This window comes from Ovis aries, chromosome 3 (assembly GCF_016772045.2).
Source record: "Ovis aries strain OAR_USU_Benz2616 breed Rambouillet chromosome 3, ARS-UI_Ramb_v3.0, whole genome shotgun sequence".
In the NCBI taxonomy this organism is placed as follows: Eukaryota; Metazoa; Chordata; class Mammalia; order Artiodactyla; family Bovidae; genus Ovis; species Ovis aries.
The window spans coordinates 175,640,418-175,657,519 of record NC_056056.1 but is presented as its reverse complement, the minus strand read 5'-3'; the positions used below and the strand labels follow the sequence as shown (position 1 = coordinate 175,657,519).

General features: G+C 45.2%; 1 protein-coding gene and 1 long non-coding RNA gene across 4 annotated transcripts in view; one reads left to right on the top strand and one right to left on the bottom strand.

Moving 5' to 3' along the window:
* Positions 1 to 17,102, top strand: part of LOC114114025 (uncharacterized) — a 34,308-nt gene that overhangs the window by 11,605 nt on the left and 5,601 nt on the right. The window lies entirely within an intron of this gene.
* Positions 748 to 17,102, bottom strand: part of RFX4 (regulatory factor X4) — a 171,418-nt gene continuing 155,063 nt past the window's right edge. For all 3 annotated transcript variants that reach the window (XM_004006695.6, XM_042247169.2, XM_042247170.2), the window contains 3 exons: positions 12,574 to 12,736; positions 10,756 to 10,894; positions 748 to 2,342 (listed from right to left, as the gene is read on the bottom strand). In XM_004006695.6, the coding sequence (XP_004006744.2) occupies positions 2,070 to 2,342; positions 10,756 to 10,894; positions 12,574 to 12,736 (575 nt within the window). In that variant the 3' untranslated portion in view covers positions 748 to 2,069. The remainder of the gene's footprint in view (positions 2,343 to 10,755; positions 10,895 to 12,573; positions 12,737 to 17,102) is intronic.

Below are 17,102 nucleotides of genomic sequence, written 5' to 3'. Positions count from 1 at the left end.
TTATGTAATAGCAAGTAAGAGCCTGGCTTTAAAAATAAACCTTTTAAAATGCAAATTGAGTTGTCAAATTCTCATGCCTTTTAGTTAAAATAGTCAGTACTGCCATTTCTGGAAATCTGTGGCTCTGAATTTCTCATAGATCCTAGACTCTTTAACATTTGGGCAAAGCATTTAATAATTTTGCCTCACTTTCCAGCCCTAGAATCAAACTGCAGTCCTGGAAAAAAAAATCTGTTGATATTTATTAACTATTTAACAATATTATTGTCCTGTTTCAGAAGTTTATTAGCATTTAAACCACTGTGCTCAAAATATCTTTACACCTAGCGATCATTAAAGCATAATGAACTGAGTGTCAGGGGACCTCTTAGTGATATTGGCATTGAAGAATAATATCCTCTGTAAGAGCTGAAAGGCTCTGCCCTTTGCTGACATTAGCCATCATGAAAACTCCAGGTCAGTCCTTGTGTGTAGGACTGCTTCTTACAATCAGGTTGTAGGTGCTAAATCATTTTTTAAGGACTGCATGTGTGGCCTATCCACATTTTAATAATGACAAGATCACAAGGAACTCGATAAGTACAACTATAGAAGACCATTTACTTTTGTTTTGCCTACTTACACCCTAGGTATTTAGAATGTCATATATATTACACACACACACACACACACACACACACACACACAAAATACATATGTGCACACACACAGGTCGTATCAAACGCAAAATGAACAAAAAGAAAGAACGTCATTCCAATACTTTTTATTTGAGTGTGAAACCATTCATATCTTGCACAACTGTACAGATAAAACTATTTCCATTTTAGCTGTAGACATGATTATCACACTGAGTGGTGTGATCAAAGATTTTATTTACAGAACAATTGCTAAAACATCCGGTGTCATATTTCCACTTATTTCTTACCCATAGGGTAATAGGTCCACCATAATTTCTTGGTGTTTTTTATAATACAGAAAGAAAACCTATGTTAATCTCTAACAAACCTCACAAATTGCTACAAATCTGACAGAAAAATGCCTACGAAAAAATTTTCCAAAAGTACAATACATTTTTTTTATTTCCACACATACACAGTATAGTATAGGCTCAAAGGCACAGCTTTGAATTTTTTCTATCAAAGTGTCGGAAATTATTATAGTCTTATGAAGGAACCATGAAAGTCGTCTTCACACTTGGTGCTTGGTAAGTTAAAAGTTTGGTCCATTCAGGTTCACAAAGTTAATACAGCAGAGCTGAGTGTGATACTGAATGCCATAAGTCCGCATTCTCACAGAACTTTAGAAAATGCTCTTCTGCCTTTTGCTGACACTAGCCATTGTGCAAACTTAAGACAAATACTTGAATGTAGAAGAACCGGTCTTCTACAAACCTCGATCTACTTAAGGCATACGGAACAGGCCTCTTCCTTCCCTCTCAACAGTGCTTATGTTCCAAGACCAGGCAGGAATGGTGACAGCGTGAGCGTAACAGGGACTCTAGGGTTTCTGGACACCTCCATTTAGCCCTGGTGCTCCAGGAAGCAGTGCTGACACCACCAGCAAGTTGGGATGTTTAAGACACTTCTGAGGGCTGTTCATTGTACAGTAAGATGACAGCCGGATAGAAAGGTGAATGCTCTTGGTCAATTATGTGCCCATCCAAGAGCGCCAACCAGATTCTGTCTCTAGTATCCATCCTTCAAGACTAAAGAGTTTTTGTCAACAGGAAAATAAGTGGTTTACTGGGAGTGGTTGCGAAGACATGGAACAGAGGGAAATGTCACGGGTCGGTCGGCCTGCCTGAGATAGTGCTCTGTACAAACAGTCAAGTCTGGCTTGGATACAGGAACCCAATCTCACTGACTCTTAGTGAGCCCCTTTTCAGAACTAAAGTTTATTCATCCCGCACTGAATCCCAGCCTCATGTTCATTAGGAAAGTGGATGCCTAGGAATAGTCCAGGAGTTACAATGTAGAGAGATAAAGTCTTCTGGGGGTGGGTGGGTGATGGGTTTATTATTATTATTATTAATTATTATTAATATTAAATACGGATTCCTATGAAAGCAGTCACTTAGCCCATCCTGTGGAGGCCTCTCCGTTGATGTAAGCAAAGCCAGGAAAGTGTTGCATGTGCTCGTACTCAGAATTCCTGCGCGTGGTCAGGGGTGTGTACATGTCACTAGAGTTTCCATACCTCGTGGAATGCACAGACGGGCTTGTGTAGCACGTGTTGGCTGTGGGCACCTCTGGCCATCGGGGGGTGACTGGGGTAGGATGCAGTCTGGGAGTACTGCTCATCAGACAAGGTTCCATCCGGGAAGTGGGGCTATTAAAAGGGTACTTGTTGAGGGGAAAGAAATTCCACAAAGTTAAAATTAGCTTGAAGTTGCATGTACACAGTATCAGTCACGTTCACAGTTTACGTTAAATTCTTAAGACTCTGTTAATGAAAGTTTGTGGGAAGTCATCAGTGAGATTCTGCAAGACTGACTCTTGGTCTAGGAAGCAACCGGCAGGAGAAGAGCAAAACATTTCATAGCCAGAGCTGGGCTGATATTCATTCAACCAGTCATACAGGCTTTGTGCTCTTCATCTGCAATGTTTGGGGAAGTCAAACCCCAAAGAAGGAATAACCCCACTGGGAATACAGGAGAGAGAGAGAAAGAGTGAGTGCGTGTGTACCTGAGTCACAGTATGTCCAAATAGACATGGATGGATGGATGGGTTTGAGCTGTATCATTTTATCATTTATGGAGTTGTGATAGGTCCCACTCCATCAACCCAAGAGAACAATACTGCCAAGAAAAACACAACGACCTCATTAAAAATAGCATTTTGCAATTGAATCCACTTATGAACTGCAGCCTAAACGCAGGTTTTTGAAGAGGAATCAAGTCAACAGTGTCAAAGGTTAGTATTAGTGCCTATCATTTAGAGAACATCTCTTTTGGGTTCACATTCACTGAAGTCCTAGAAGATAGGATGGCGAGTTATTGGCCTTGGTATGAACCTGGAAGGAGTCAAGATAAGCCCCTTGGGAGGGGAGGAAGGTGCTTTTGTGCAGGTCAGGGAAAAGGGTGTTAATAGCTACCAGAAGAAGGCAAAACAACAACAACAACAACAACAACAACACACATTTCTAGAAAGAATCAGAAATAAGAGAAGTGCCCCAAAGTGCTGCTTCGTTTACATTCTATTCAGTTTCCAAGACAGCTATGCAAACGAGCTGCTTTTAGTAGATCAGAGGGGAGGAAGGGGAGGAGTCCTGGGCTCCCTTTGCTAGAGCTCTCCGTTTGCAGGCTGGTCAACACAAAGATTTCCTTGCTGTGCTAAGGGCCACGCCAACATGAACAGGAGCCAGTCAGCCAGGATGGCAAGGGCAGCGAGTAGGGAGAGAGTCTGCCTGCGAATGTGCGAAGTCTTCTGTTCTCCCATCTGTCTTCCCTGACAGTTGGAGAGTGGAGCCCCGAGGGATTAGGTGGGAGGCTGCCTCCGTGTGAGGGAGACAGACAGACTGAAGCCTAGACAAGCCAGGAGAGGGGGTTATGACAGCAATGGCTGCTCTCTGTTGCCGAGGGGGCCAAGTGAACTGTTCTCCGCCTTTTGAGTGGGAGTCCGAGGGGCAGTGGGGGAAGGCTGTTAGGCCCAAAGCAGGCAAAGAGAACCAGCTATTTACAGGTGAAGAAGGAGGTCTGGTAGTGAGGGCTTGGTCTTCCACAGGACAGACAGCTTGCCTTACACAGTCAGAAGAACAGGTAGGAAAAGAGTGAGAAGGGCAGAGGTGGTATCTGGAGCTCAGGGCAGAGGAGGCACCCAGGGCTGTTGCCAAGGAGACCACGGGGAGCCTCCGGAGGCTTTCATACTCCCCAAAGCAGCTGTGTGTGTGTGTGTGTGCGTGTGTGTGTGTGTGTGGCAGCCCCTCTGAACCCCAAAGAGACCATGGTAAGACTGGGTCCTGACCAAGATAATGAGCCCCCAGGTACTAAACAGGTAATATTAAAGCATATTATTACAAAATGGTCTTTAATTTTTCCCAAAAGTTTGCTCCCCGCTCCCAGTAGCCTCTCTAGTAAACTCCTCGGATACATGTCCCCTCCCTAGCACGGAGACCTACTTTCTGGCCCTCAGGCATGCCAGGCTGGTTCCCATCTCAAGGTATTTTGTCCCACCTGTTCCCTCCGCCTGGAGCACGTCTCTCCCACCCCTCCCTCCAAGCCCCTTCCCTGCTTGCCCTTTCATCATTCTTCAGGTCTCAGCTCAAATGTCACCAACTCAAAGAGACTTTTCTGGACATCTTGTCTCTCCAAGCTAGTGCCCCACCTTCACCTCTCAGGGCAGGATCTTAGCATCCTGCTTGTCAGGTATCTCTTCCCACTGGCTTGTATTCTTAAGCTCCTGGTGGCGTGGTGTCATCTTCCACAGCGTGTTCCCAACATCTGGAATGATGCCTGGTACCTAGCAGGTGCCACATTACTATCCGGCAAATGAACCCTAGGTTGTTACTGCTAGAAATAACCTCAGGGCTCCTGTACTCCAACCCCACGTTGCACTGATGAGACAGCTAGGATCCAGCTAGGATGAGGTGCGGAGCCCATGGTGAGCTAGTGGATGAGCTGGCAGGGGAGCCCGGGCCTGGGCTAGCTCTTTCCCCCCACGTCAGTCTGGCCCAAACAAGGCAGGAGCCACCACACAACTGAAGTCCAGAGAATTCAGAGAGGAAGACTCCCCTTTGGAACACAGCACATTAAACTTGAATCTCTCTGTCACTCTGCCTTTCAGTACCTTCCTCCCACTGCAGACCACAGGGTCTGGTAACCCCAACCAGGCCTCAGCCTGATGCTCCTGAGAGGCGCCTCGCTTGCCTGGCCTGCATAGGGACTGTATCATGCAGCCTCCTCCCCATAGAACCCAAGAGAGGGTGGCTTTTGTGCCAAGTCAAGGCCCCTCAATGCAGCTGTGCCCAGGGGTTGTGTCACAGGCTCAAAAGAGTAATTGCCTGGAAATGAGACGGGCTCAAAATATCTCCAGCGTGACAATAAAATTCTGTTACCACAGGATCTGGCCTGGAAAATTCTGTCCTGTTAGGTCAGCTAATTGCAAATGAGTCAGTGCCTCGTCTTCCCCTTGGTGAAGAGACCATTGAAAGCTGAGAGGCTGGAGTGCCGGCTGTCTGGCCCGGCCATTAAAGCCACCAGTGAAGTTGCTCTTCAGTCCAATGGGAGTGCCCGCCTCACCGCTCACACTTCACATCCGGGTTCATGGGGCTCATCCAGATGCTGGGCACAAACCCTGGGGTCCCCAGAGCTCTGTCCAGGATAAAAGTGCTTTTTGTTGAAGGCCCTTACTTGAAGTTACCCTTTTCTAGGTCAGATCAAGGGCTGTTGATACTGATGTGAAAATGGAGGTAAGTCCCCAGTCCCCACCCTGTGGGAGGTGTGTGAGGGGTGTCTGTGGGCATGTGTGGGTGTGTGTGTGCACAAATGGGCAAAGATTCCCTCAAGGGACCAGGGTGTGAGTCCATCTCTGCTGAGACTGACCCTGAGCCTCTTTGGAACCATATTAGGAAATGCTATTTTGAGAAGTGACTTCTCACACCAAGCGCTGACTTTCCTGCACGTGGAGAGAGAAGAATGAGCCCTTTATCCCTGACCTTCACCAAACGGGCCTCTACTGGAGAATGGGTGAAAGGTGGCCCCCTGTTTTCCCATGAAAGGCGGCTCTCACTGCCCAAAGTCCTGCCAACAGGCATCCCCCACCCAGGACACAACTCCCCCAAATCTGTGCTGGACAGTCCGCGTCTGCTGAGCCTTTTGGGTCATGATTAAGTGAGTACATGTGAAACATTTAGAGCTTCCACACAGTGTGTCCGTGTGCTCAGTCACTTCGGTCATGTCCGACTCTTTGCGACTCCATGGACTGTAGCCCGCTAGACTCCTCTGTCCATGGGATTCTCCAGGCAAGAATACTGGAGTGGGTTGCCATGCCCTCCTCCAGGGGATCTTCCCGACCCAGGGATCGAGCCCATATTGCATGTCACCTGCACTGGCAGGTGGGTTCTTCACCACTAGTGCCACCTGAGAAGCCCCAGAGCTTCCACACAATAAGTTTTCAAAACATAGTTGCAATTATGAATATTATTCTTCCTCGAGTCATAGGTTCGTGGTCCACTAATGATAGGAAGAGCCTTAAGTGATTGACCATCTGATCCCACCTCTCATTTTACAGATGAGGGAACTGAGGTCAGGAGAGGGATAAATGATCTTCTTGTGGTCACACACAACTTACTGCCAGAGTAAGGATCCATTCATCCCTTCATTCACTGACCATTGTATACTGAGGTCCAACCAAGAGCCAGGTCTGTTTTGGGTCCTGGGAATATAATGGTCAGAAGGGGAAGGACCTAGACCCCCTCGCCTTCACAGGGCTAGTATAGTGAGGAAGACAGATATTAATTCTACAATTACAAAAAATAATAATAACTGTGGTGTTACAAAGAAAAATCATAATAATATCCACAGATAGTGTTAACTATGAGCCAGCCCCTGTCCTAACCTTTGTTAAATCACTCAACCCTCACAACAACCCTATGAAATAAGTACTAGAATTATCCCCATTTTTCAGATGAGGAGATTGAGGCACCGAGTTAATCAGAGGCCAAGCTGAGATTTGAACTCAGGAAGCCTGGCCCTATAGTCAGAGAAAGTCTGTTTTTCTATTTTTACTCACCTTTGGCCGAGGATGCTACCCCAAAGTGGAGCATGCTAAGCAAACTTTGAAGCAATCACTGTGCCTCTGAGATCAAGGACCCACTGGACGTGGTCCACTGGAGACACTGTGAGAGCTGTGTGACCAGCTGGTAAGGCTGGGTCTTGGCTATACAGCTGAGAAATGAGCAACACTTTCTGGTTCACTGTAAGTGTCTTTCCAGCCAGTTTGCTTATGGTTGGTCTAACAGCTTTTGAGCTCAAGAACCCAGTTCACATTCACGGCTGCGGACAGGTAGAGGTTCCATGTTTGTTTTCTTTCTGGTTGGCCATGAGGATGGGGCGCCTGGGAAGGGGCCGTTGATACTGTCCCTTGTTCACTGATGATGTGGGACACGTGCAGCATAGCAGCAAGAAGGGTGTTTTTCTGGAATAATTCAAACCTTTCCCTGTGCAGCCTCATCCATCTGGACTCACTAACTGAGGAATTATGAGCATTCAAGCAGGAGTGTGGAGGTTTACCTTTGTAGTACTCATGAAGAAAGCATGTCTTGTACAAATGAATAGTAGAAACAAGGGCACACGGTACCATAGTTCAAAAAACAAATGACTTCACATTATTTTGAGTATATAAATGCTGGGATGTCTATAATTACTGGACTTCACAAAGATGTTGTATTAGTTCTTTAAGACTAAAATGGTAGGCATTTATTTGCAGAAAGTAGTGTCTTGTGTTAATGACCAATTGCATTCTTTAACCGTATTTTATCATTATGATTTTTCTTCACCTCAGACTAATCTTTTCCCGGCTGAGTCTGCTATAATGAAGTGTGATATTTGGTATTCAGGATTGGGATGGCTTGACTTCTGCTCTGGGAAGCTAAAACTAATTAGGCCTACAGTAGATTTCCCCCTGTGTGTTCAACCTTAAACCGCAGTACCAGGAAAGGAAAGAAATACAGTATCTTGGTGTGTGTTTTTTCCTCTTTGGGAACCTGAAGCTTATTGAGAATAGCTTCAGTAACCTCTTGAATTTACCTCCTGTCCTCTAAAACACACACCCTGTAAGTGTTCAGTGCCACAGGCTTGGGGTTGAGATTTGGAGAATTTGCCTTTGAATCTGCTTGGTCACTTACTAGATGCATGACCTTGGGCAAATTGCCTTCTGAGTTTTTCCTCATCTTTAAAAAGTGGGGAAAATGCCTTCTTTGGAAGGTTGCTCTGAGATTTGAGTGAGCCTATGTATTTCAGAGTGCCTCAACGTGCATCAGTGTGAATGGAAAAAGAGGAAGGATTTAGAAAGTACTAGATAGTACCTTCCCCGGAAGAAACCCTGACCTCATCCATCAACCTGGGCAGAGATGTAGTGTAACTAAATGTCTCCCCACCCCACTTTACAAATGGAGACGGAGGCATTAACCATAAAGTGCAGAGTGTGAGTATGTGGTGGGGGTCAGAGGTTGTGAAAGGACCTGAGCGTCACAGAGCATGGTGGTGAAGGGGCTGCAGGACCCTGTGGCCTCCAACAGCCAGTCTGGGTTCAGCAGCTCCTCCATGGGCGTTCGTTTAGTCCCCAGCTCTCCAGTTAGGATGAGTGATTACATGATGGTGCTCCAGCTGGGGACCATTGTGGTTTCCAGAGGGGATGCTACAGCCTGTCTTGGACCACTGTGGGCTGCGTGGGCATTTAGGAGCCCGTGGCTTCTTTTTATGGCAAAAGGCTTTAAAAATTTAATACCCAGGAAAACCAGCTCCAGAAGTTTCAGGAAAGAGATGAGGGGGTGAAGAAAGAGGGAAGAATGCTGGGAGCTGTGGCTTGGGATCTCCGCTTGGTCTCGCCAGGGTCTCCTACTGGAGTGGAAGCTCCCTCAAAGCAGGCTTGCCTCCATCTCCTTCTCCCTTTATTCTCACAGGCTAGGGCAATGCTTGCCACATAGTAGGTACTCAACGGTCATGGGGGAATGAATGAATGGTTGGATGGATAGGCTGCTTATACTGTGGCTTATATGGTGGCAGCTCTTAGTCATTTAGGGGATCACCATGGAGAGCACAGACCCTGGTCCCAAGAGAAGCAGGACCTAGGGAGCAGGTGTCTCCATGTGACACAGATGGAGACCTATAATAATGCCCCAGGTGATGGTTTAGAGGAATCAACTCCTTGGCTTGTCTAGGGATTATCCTACGGTTCCCCTGGGACTGCGGATAGACATCAAAACAGATGCCTGTTTGCCCCAAGTGCCCATCTATTGTGGATACACTCTGCTCAGCGCTCTCCCTCGGAGGCAAGTCTGTGCTGACAGCTGATGTAATTGCAGCCTCCACTTAGCTCACATCCTGCCACCTCTGTTCTAAGACTCCTGCATGTGCTTCCTTGGCAGCCTCCCTGCTCTGCCGGTCCCCTCTCTACTTCCTGGTCTCACCAGTGCTACAGAAGCTCTTTCCTAGGCTGAACTCTCATCATGTCTCCCAGACCTACTGCGGCTCCCTCCCTGCTTGCCTCACACCACAGTTGTCTCTGCTGACCCACCTCCTGTTCACTCCTCTGTTAAATTAAGCAGCGAGTGCTCTCTCTGAATGGTGACAGAGGCTAGGGCTTAGGAGCCTGTACAGCTGGGGTCACTCTGCCCGGGGTTAAGTCCTTGACCAAGTTACCCTCACTTCCTTTCTGCAAGGGTTACCATGGGGATGTGGAAGGTGCTTGGTACTGTGCTTGGCACAGGACAATGTTTAGTAACAGTTAGCTTTTCTTTTTGATGAGTGCAGTGACCTGAGGATCCTAGACTTAATTTCTGCCTTCAGGAAATTTTGAGGTCTCTTGCAGGTATCAGGAAAGTCAGTGATGAGAGGTGTACCAATAGTGGAAAGCCCAATGCACCATTTGAGTACAGAGGAGTGGCACCTAATATGGTTCTGGAAGAAGGACAAGGACAGTGTCAGCAAATGGGATGCTTGTCCTGAACAATAAGCAGAAGAGTTCTGCTTATTGAGAAAGAGAGTCCCAGCCCGAGACAACAGCATCTGCAAAGACCTGAGGGAGCTACACATGAACTGGCATGGAGGGACAAAGGTGGGGTGTGGCTGGTAGGCCAGAAAGGCAGGCAGAGCCCAGATGGTCATGAGTCTTGTGCTAAGGAATTGAACTTGACCCTCAAAGTGATAATATGCAAAAGAGGAAGAGTGTTGTGGCCAGGCTTCTGATTTGTTTTGTTTTACCCAAAAGATTCTCTCAGCTGCAGTACTGAGGATGGACCAAGGATGGGACAAGTTACTGACACAGAGACAGACAGACGGGAACGCTTTGGTCATCGTCTAAGTTAGATAAAGACCTGATCTGAGGCAAGGACGGTGAGGGTCCAGAGACACCAAGCATGCAGAACTGGATGGAACTGGCAACACTTGTGTTTAGGGCCAGTAGACAGCAAAGCGTCTGAGGCATGGAGAGTGCCTAACACTGGTGTAACAGTGGCAGCCACCATTCCCATTCACCAAGGCCACAGAGGATTAGTGTGGCTTGTGAGACAGTGAAGACCCAAAGGCCTGAGAATGATGTGTTAGGGGTCCATTTCAGGAAGACTCTTCTACTAAGAGTCTGTGGTTGGGCTGCTGGACAGAAAAGGAACACACGTGAAACTGAGAGACCAGTTGGGATGATGCTGAGATGACCATCCTGACAGCACTTGATGAAGGTCTGACTGCACCAGGAAGGGGCGATGGGAGAGGAGACAAAAGATCCAGTCTGAAGGTGGCCGCCCGAAAAAAGGGTAACAGACCTCACTGCTGACTGGCTCATAGGAGAGAGGTCAAAGGGAGGACAGAACTAGAGGCACATGGTCGGTACCCACGTAGGTGAAAGCAAGTTGGGATGACGCTGACTGAGCACCCACTGTGGGCAGCCACGGGAGGGACAAAGTGGCACGGAGGAAAAGACCAGCCTTCCCTTGGAGGCACAGAGGTTGCACACACAGTATGCAGAAGGTGCCTATTGTGTTGACTAGACCTGGCATCAAGCTCACCAAGGCCTGGGCAGGCAAGCAGGACCACCGACTCACCTGCGCAGAGCTCCTGTGGTACGGGGAGTAGTGGAGCGGTCCTGAGATGGCTGTGTCATGCGGGAGAGCTGGGTACTGGCTCTGCATCGGGGGAGGATGCTGGTTGCCATAGCTCCCATAGTTATAGCTTCCCGTGTATCTAAAACGCAGGAGGCGCATGGAATATTATGAGTAATGGCAGGGAGAACAAAGCAGTTTGACACCTTTAAAAATCAACCTCATCTACTCCTTCTTTTCTTTCTTTTTGTTTTACATTTTTCTTTTTCTTCTTGTTTCCTACCGTCTCCACTCTGGCTTTGTTGTGACAGTGTCAAACTCCCAGGTGGGTCTTCCTTCTCACCTCGGCATACCTCCCTCACCACCCAGTGAGTGCTCAGGGAATTAAAAACAGCCCTGAGCAAAACATCATTAGTGATGGAGACCTTGTCTCCTGTTGTGGTAAAAAAGCCCCACATTATAGCCTGAAGTCAAATAGGAAAAAAAGAAGAAATTACTTTGGGACTTATGTTTTTGTTTTGCTCAGTCCTCTGCTTCTCCATCTTGGGGAAGGATGCAATGTGTTTCTCTGAGCTCTCTCCTGGGGAAAACAACATGGCCAACCAGGCGTCAGCCTCCGGTTCTAAGCCTGGCTCCACCAGCTCCCAGCTGTGGGGCCCTGGGCTATCTGCATCCTTGTTTCTCACATCTGTAAAAAATGCTGCACCTCGCTACTCTGAGAGTCGTATATGTGAAGACACTTTATAAACATAGGATACTGCTTTGAAAACACAGAACACTGTTACCACTATTCTTAATAACATCTTTACATCAAAGATGCTGGTATATGACCACACGAGTGTCTGTGCTGTCATTTCTGCAGAATTGAAAGTTCTCTGAAACAGTTCTAAGTCGATTTTGAATGTGTGGGGGAAATACTCTCAGGGGTCCCCTGAGAAAATAATGGCTGTCCCAGTGACTGGCAGGGGCACCTGAGCCTTTGGAATTAACTCCAAGTATGCCCACAGTCAGGCCTCAGTTACTGCGTGGAAGGGACCTGAGTGGTCCTCCTTCCTCCCTTCCTGTGTCCCCCACAGCTGGTCTGTTGGAACCTGGTTTGTGAGGCTCACTGTGCCCTCAGAGCCAAGTCTCACCTTCTCAAGAAGAGGGCCCTTTATAACATCATCAGTGTTTCTCAGATCAGGGCACAGTAGACACTGGAGGAGGAAGGTCTTTTCATAAAGACAATGCAAAATGGCAAAAAGCTGCTATGATTCAGGTTACCCTTTTAAGGGGATTTGTAATTTATACATCACAGTAACACCACTACAGATTTAGGGGAAAATATGGGCAAAACAAATGATTTATTTATTCAGGGTCCAAATCACCACTGGAACCCGCTTGGAGTTGAACCCCATGAGTAAGCCCTGTCCTCCAGGGACCCCCAGCCTTGGGTGGGGAAGCCCCCCTGTGATTGAGACTTGGACCCACCATGAAGCTGTATGTTATGTGCCTATAAAGTAGCCACCCAGGAGAGCTGGTGAAAGGGACTTTTCCGTTTTCTTTCCTAAAGGAGGCAGACAGAATCTCAGTCAGCCTCACCCTTTGCAGCCATGTGGCCTGAGGAAGTGAACTTAGTCCAGCCTTAGTTTCTTCGTCTGTCCAAGTGGGTCACCTGCCCACCGCACCTGGTTGTTGAGGGGACTGCATGAGATAGTCATACAAGGTGTGGGCAGACCTCAACAAAGGGCAAGTCCTTCTTGTCCTCTGAGGAAACCATTGCTGAGTAAACCCTGTCCTTTCAAAGCAAAAGTAAAACAACATCCCAGGAAAGCCGCCTACCCGTGCTCCTCTCTGTGGGGATAAACTGGTATCCTGTGTGTGACCGAAGAGGAAGGCACGTGTGTGCTCCGCATACAGGGCAGCTGTTGAGAGTTTTCAGCGGGGGACCCTGCTGCTGTTGTCACCGTGTACGTTAGAGACCATGTGTACGACTGCATCGCTCCTGCAGAGATAAGCAAAGATGCATCATCACCAGCAGTTCTCACTCCCCCAGTTCTTCTCTGGCATGCTAGTGGTTTCCCACTGCTCTTTAGCTGAAAGCCAGAATCTTTACACATCCTGTGTCTTGGTTCTTGCTGACCTCACCAGAAGCATCCCTCACTCCCTGCTTTTGTACCTCTGATCTAGCCACCATAGCTTTTTTTTTTTTTTTTCCATTTTTCCAGAGTACCACAATTCCTAGCACCACAAGGCCTTTGCACATGCCTTTGCACAGCCATTTCCACTGCCTGGAACCCTCAGTCTTCCCTAAGTACCCACTCATTCTTCATATTTCAATACAAAGAAGCTGTCTCCTAACCCCAGATCCCATTAAGTCAGGTCCCATACAGCATGATTGTGCCTACCACAATTTGTAACCTTACAGCCATTCATGAGTGTGATTGAATTAATGTATGAACCCCCTCCCCACCAGACTGTCAGCTACATGAGGGTAGGGGCCTTGTCTATATTGCCCACCACTGAGTCACCAGTGTTTAGTACAGAGACTGCTGGCCAAAGGGTTTTCAATGAAAATTTTAAAAGAAAAAGGAGAATCCTTGCATCCCTGGGATAAAGCCCACTTGGTCATGATGTATGATCTTTTTAAATATGTTGTTGGATTCTGTTTGCTAGAATTTTGTTGAAAAATTTTGCATCTATGATAATCAGTGATATTGGCCTGTAGTTTTCTTTTTTTGTGGCATCTTTGTCTGGTTTGGGTATTAGGGTGATGGTGGTCTCATAGAATGAGTTTGGCAGTTTACCTTCCTCTGCAATTTTCTAGAAGAGTTTGAGTAGAATAGGTGTTAGCTCTTCTCTAAATTTTTGGTAGAATTCACCTGTGAAGCCATCTGGTGCTGGGCTTTTGTTTGTTGGAAGATTTTTTATTACAGTTTTGATTTCCATACTTGTGATGGGTCTGTTAAGATTTTCTATTTCTTCCACATTAACAAATTGAAAGATAAAAACCATATGATTATCTCAATAGATGCAGAGAAAGACTTTGACAAAATTCAACCTCCATTTGAGATAAAAATCGTCCAGAAAGCAGGCATAGAAGGAACATACCTCAACATAATAAAAGCCATATATGATAAACCCACAACAAACATTATCCTCAATGGTGAAAAATTGAAAGCATTTCCCCGAAGTCAGGAACACGACATCTCACCACTACTTTTCAACATAGTTTTGGAAGTTTTAGCTATAGCAATCAGAGAAGAAAAAGAAATAAAAGGAATTCAGACTGGAAAAGAAAAAGTAAAACTCTCACTGTTTGCAGATGACATGATCCTCTACTTAGAAATCCCTAAAGACATCATACTTAGCAATAAATCCACCTAAAGGAACAAAAGACCTGTATATAGAAAACTATAAAACACTGATGAAAGAAATCAAAGATGACACAAATAGATGGAGAAATATACCATATTCATGGATTGGAAGAATCAATATAGTGAAAATGAGTATAATACCCAAAGCAATATATAGATTCAGTGCAATCCCTATCAAGCTACCAATGATATTTTTCACAGGACTAGAGCAAATAATTTCACAATTTGTATGGAAATACAAAAAACCTTGAATAGCCAAAGCAATTTTGAGAAAGAAGAATGGAACTGGAGGAATCAACCTGCCTGACTTCAGACTATATTACAAAGCTACAGTCATCAAGACAGTATGGTACTGACACAAAGACTGAAATATAGATCAATGGAACAAAACAGAAAGCCCAGAGATGAATCCATGCACCTATGGACACCTTATCTTTGACAAAGGAGGCAAAAATATACAATGGAGAAAAGACAATCTCTTTAGCAAATGGTGCTGGGAAAACTGGTCAACCATCTGTAAAAGAATGAAACTAGAACACTTTTAAACACCATACCCAAAAATAAACTCAAAATGGATTAAAGATCTAAATGTAAGGCCAGAAACTATAAAACTCCTAGAGGAAAACATAGGCAAAACACTCTCTGACATAAATCACAGGAGGATCTTGTATGACCCGCCTCCCAGAGTAATGGAAATAAAAGCAAAAATAAACAAATGGAACCTAATTAAACTTAAAATCTTTTGTACAACAAAGGAGACTATAAGGTGAAAAGACAGCCTTCAGAATAGGAGAAAGTAATAGCAAATGAAACAACTGGCAAAGAATTAATCTAAAAAATATACAAGCAGCTCATGCAGCTAAATACCAGAAAAATAAATGACCCAATCAAAAAATGGGCCAAAGAATTAAACAGACATTTCTCCAAAGAAGACATAACAGATGACTAACGAACACATGAAAAGATGCTCAACATCATTCATTATCAGAGAAAGGCAAATAAACCACAGTGAGGTGCCATTTCATGCCAGCTATCAATAAGTCTACAAATAATAAATGCTGGAGAGGGTGCAGAGAAAAGGGAACCCTCTTACACTGTTGGTGGGAGTGCAAGCTGGTACAGCCACTATGGAGAACAGTGTGGAGATTCGTTGAAAAACTGGAAATAGAAATGCCATATGACCCAGCAATCCCGCTGCTGGGCATACACACTGAGGAAACCAGAATTGAAAGAGACGTGTACCCCAGTGTTTATCAAAGCACTGTTTACAATAGCTAGGACATGGAAGCAACCTAGATGTCCACCAGTAGACAAATGGATAAGAAAGTTGTGGTACATAAGCACAATGGACTATTACTCAGCCATTAAAAAGAATGCATTTGAATCAGTTCTAATGAGGTGGATGAAACTGGAGCCTATCATACAGAGTAAAGTAAGTCAGAAAGAAAAACACCAATACAGTATATTAACGCATATATATGGAATTTAGAAAGATGGTAATGATGGCCCTATATGCGAGACAGCAAAAGAGACACAGATGTAAAGAACAGACTTTTGGACTCTGTGGGAGAAGGTGGGGGTGGGATGATTTGAGAGAATAGCACTGAATAGATCACCAGTCTAAGTTTGATACATGAAACAGGGCACTCAAAGCCAGTGTACTGGGACAACCCTGAGGGATGAGGTTGGGGGGAATGGTTCAGGATGGGGGACACATGTATACCCATGGCTGATTCATGTCACTGTATGGCAAAAACCACTACAGTATTGTAAAGTAATTAGCCTTCAATTAAAATAAATTTTAAAAAAAAAGAAGAAGAAAAAAGAAAGAGAAAACAAGAAAAAAAGATTGAAGAATGGAGAGAGGACAAAGAAAGCTCGGGCCATGTAGCTCCAATGGGCTCTCCAAATAACTTCGCAACACTCAACTCAACAGGTGTTAAGGATCCAACAAATTGCTTTAAACAAACGTAAGGAGATTATTGGGCTCCACCTGCCCAGGTCTTTTTAAAGATTATTAGACAGTGACCTTAATGCTGACCTCGTCCATACATACTATTAATTCCATTAATTTGCTTTTTAATTGGATACCTTGAAAGTGCTAGGGATTGGGGAAAGAACCTGACAAAATTTAAAAACTTCAAGAGGCTTAGAAACTTTATGAGATGCTGAGAATAAAAAAGAGTAATTTAAGAAATCACTAATAGTGACAATAAATTCATCAACTTAATTTCTGATAAGTGTTAGAATGTTGATACAATAGAAATGATTAAACTGATTTTGAAAGGTTCTGGGAATAGGATTAGACACCTCCTTTTAGGCACATGGAAGACTAAAGAACTTGTTAAACGGAGGTCATTTTTAAGGCAAAATAAATCACTGCAGATGGGATTGCACTCATGAAATTAAAAGATGCTCACTCCTTGGAAGGAAAGTTATGACCAACCTAGACAGTATATTAAAAAACAGAGACATTACTTTGTCAACAAAGGTCCGTCTAGTCAAGGCTATGGTTTTTCTAGTCGTCATGTTTGGATGTGAGAGTTGGACTATAAAGAGGGCTGAGCACAGAGGAATTGATGCTTTTGAACTGTGGTGTTGGAGAAGACTCTTGAGAGTCCCTTGGACTGCAAGGAGATCCAAACAGTCCATCCTAAGGGAAATCTGTCCTGGGTGTTCATTGGAAGGACTGATGTTAAAGCTGAAACTCCAGTATTTTGGCCACCTGATACGAAGAGCTGACTCATTTGAAAAGACCCTGATGTTGGGAAAGAATAAAGGCAGGAGGAGAAAGGGATGACAGAAGATGAGATGGTTGGATGACATCACCGACTCAATGGACATGAGTTTGGGTAAACTCCAGGAGTTGGTGATGGACAAGGAGGCCTGGCGTGCTGCAGGGGTTGCAAAGAGTCGGACACAACTGAGCGACTGAACTGAACTGAAAAGAGAAAACTTTGGTCCTCCAATCTTGTACTTTCTGCAGCAGACCAT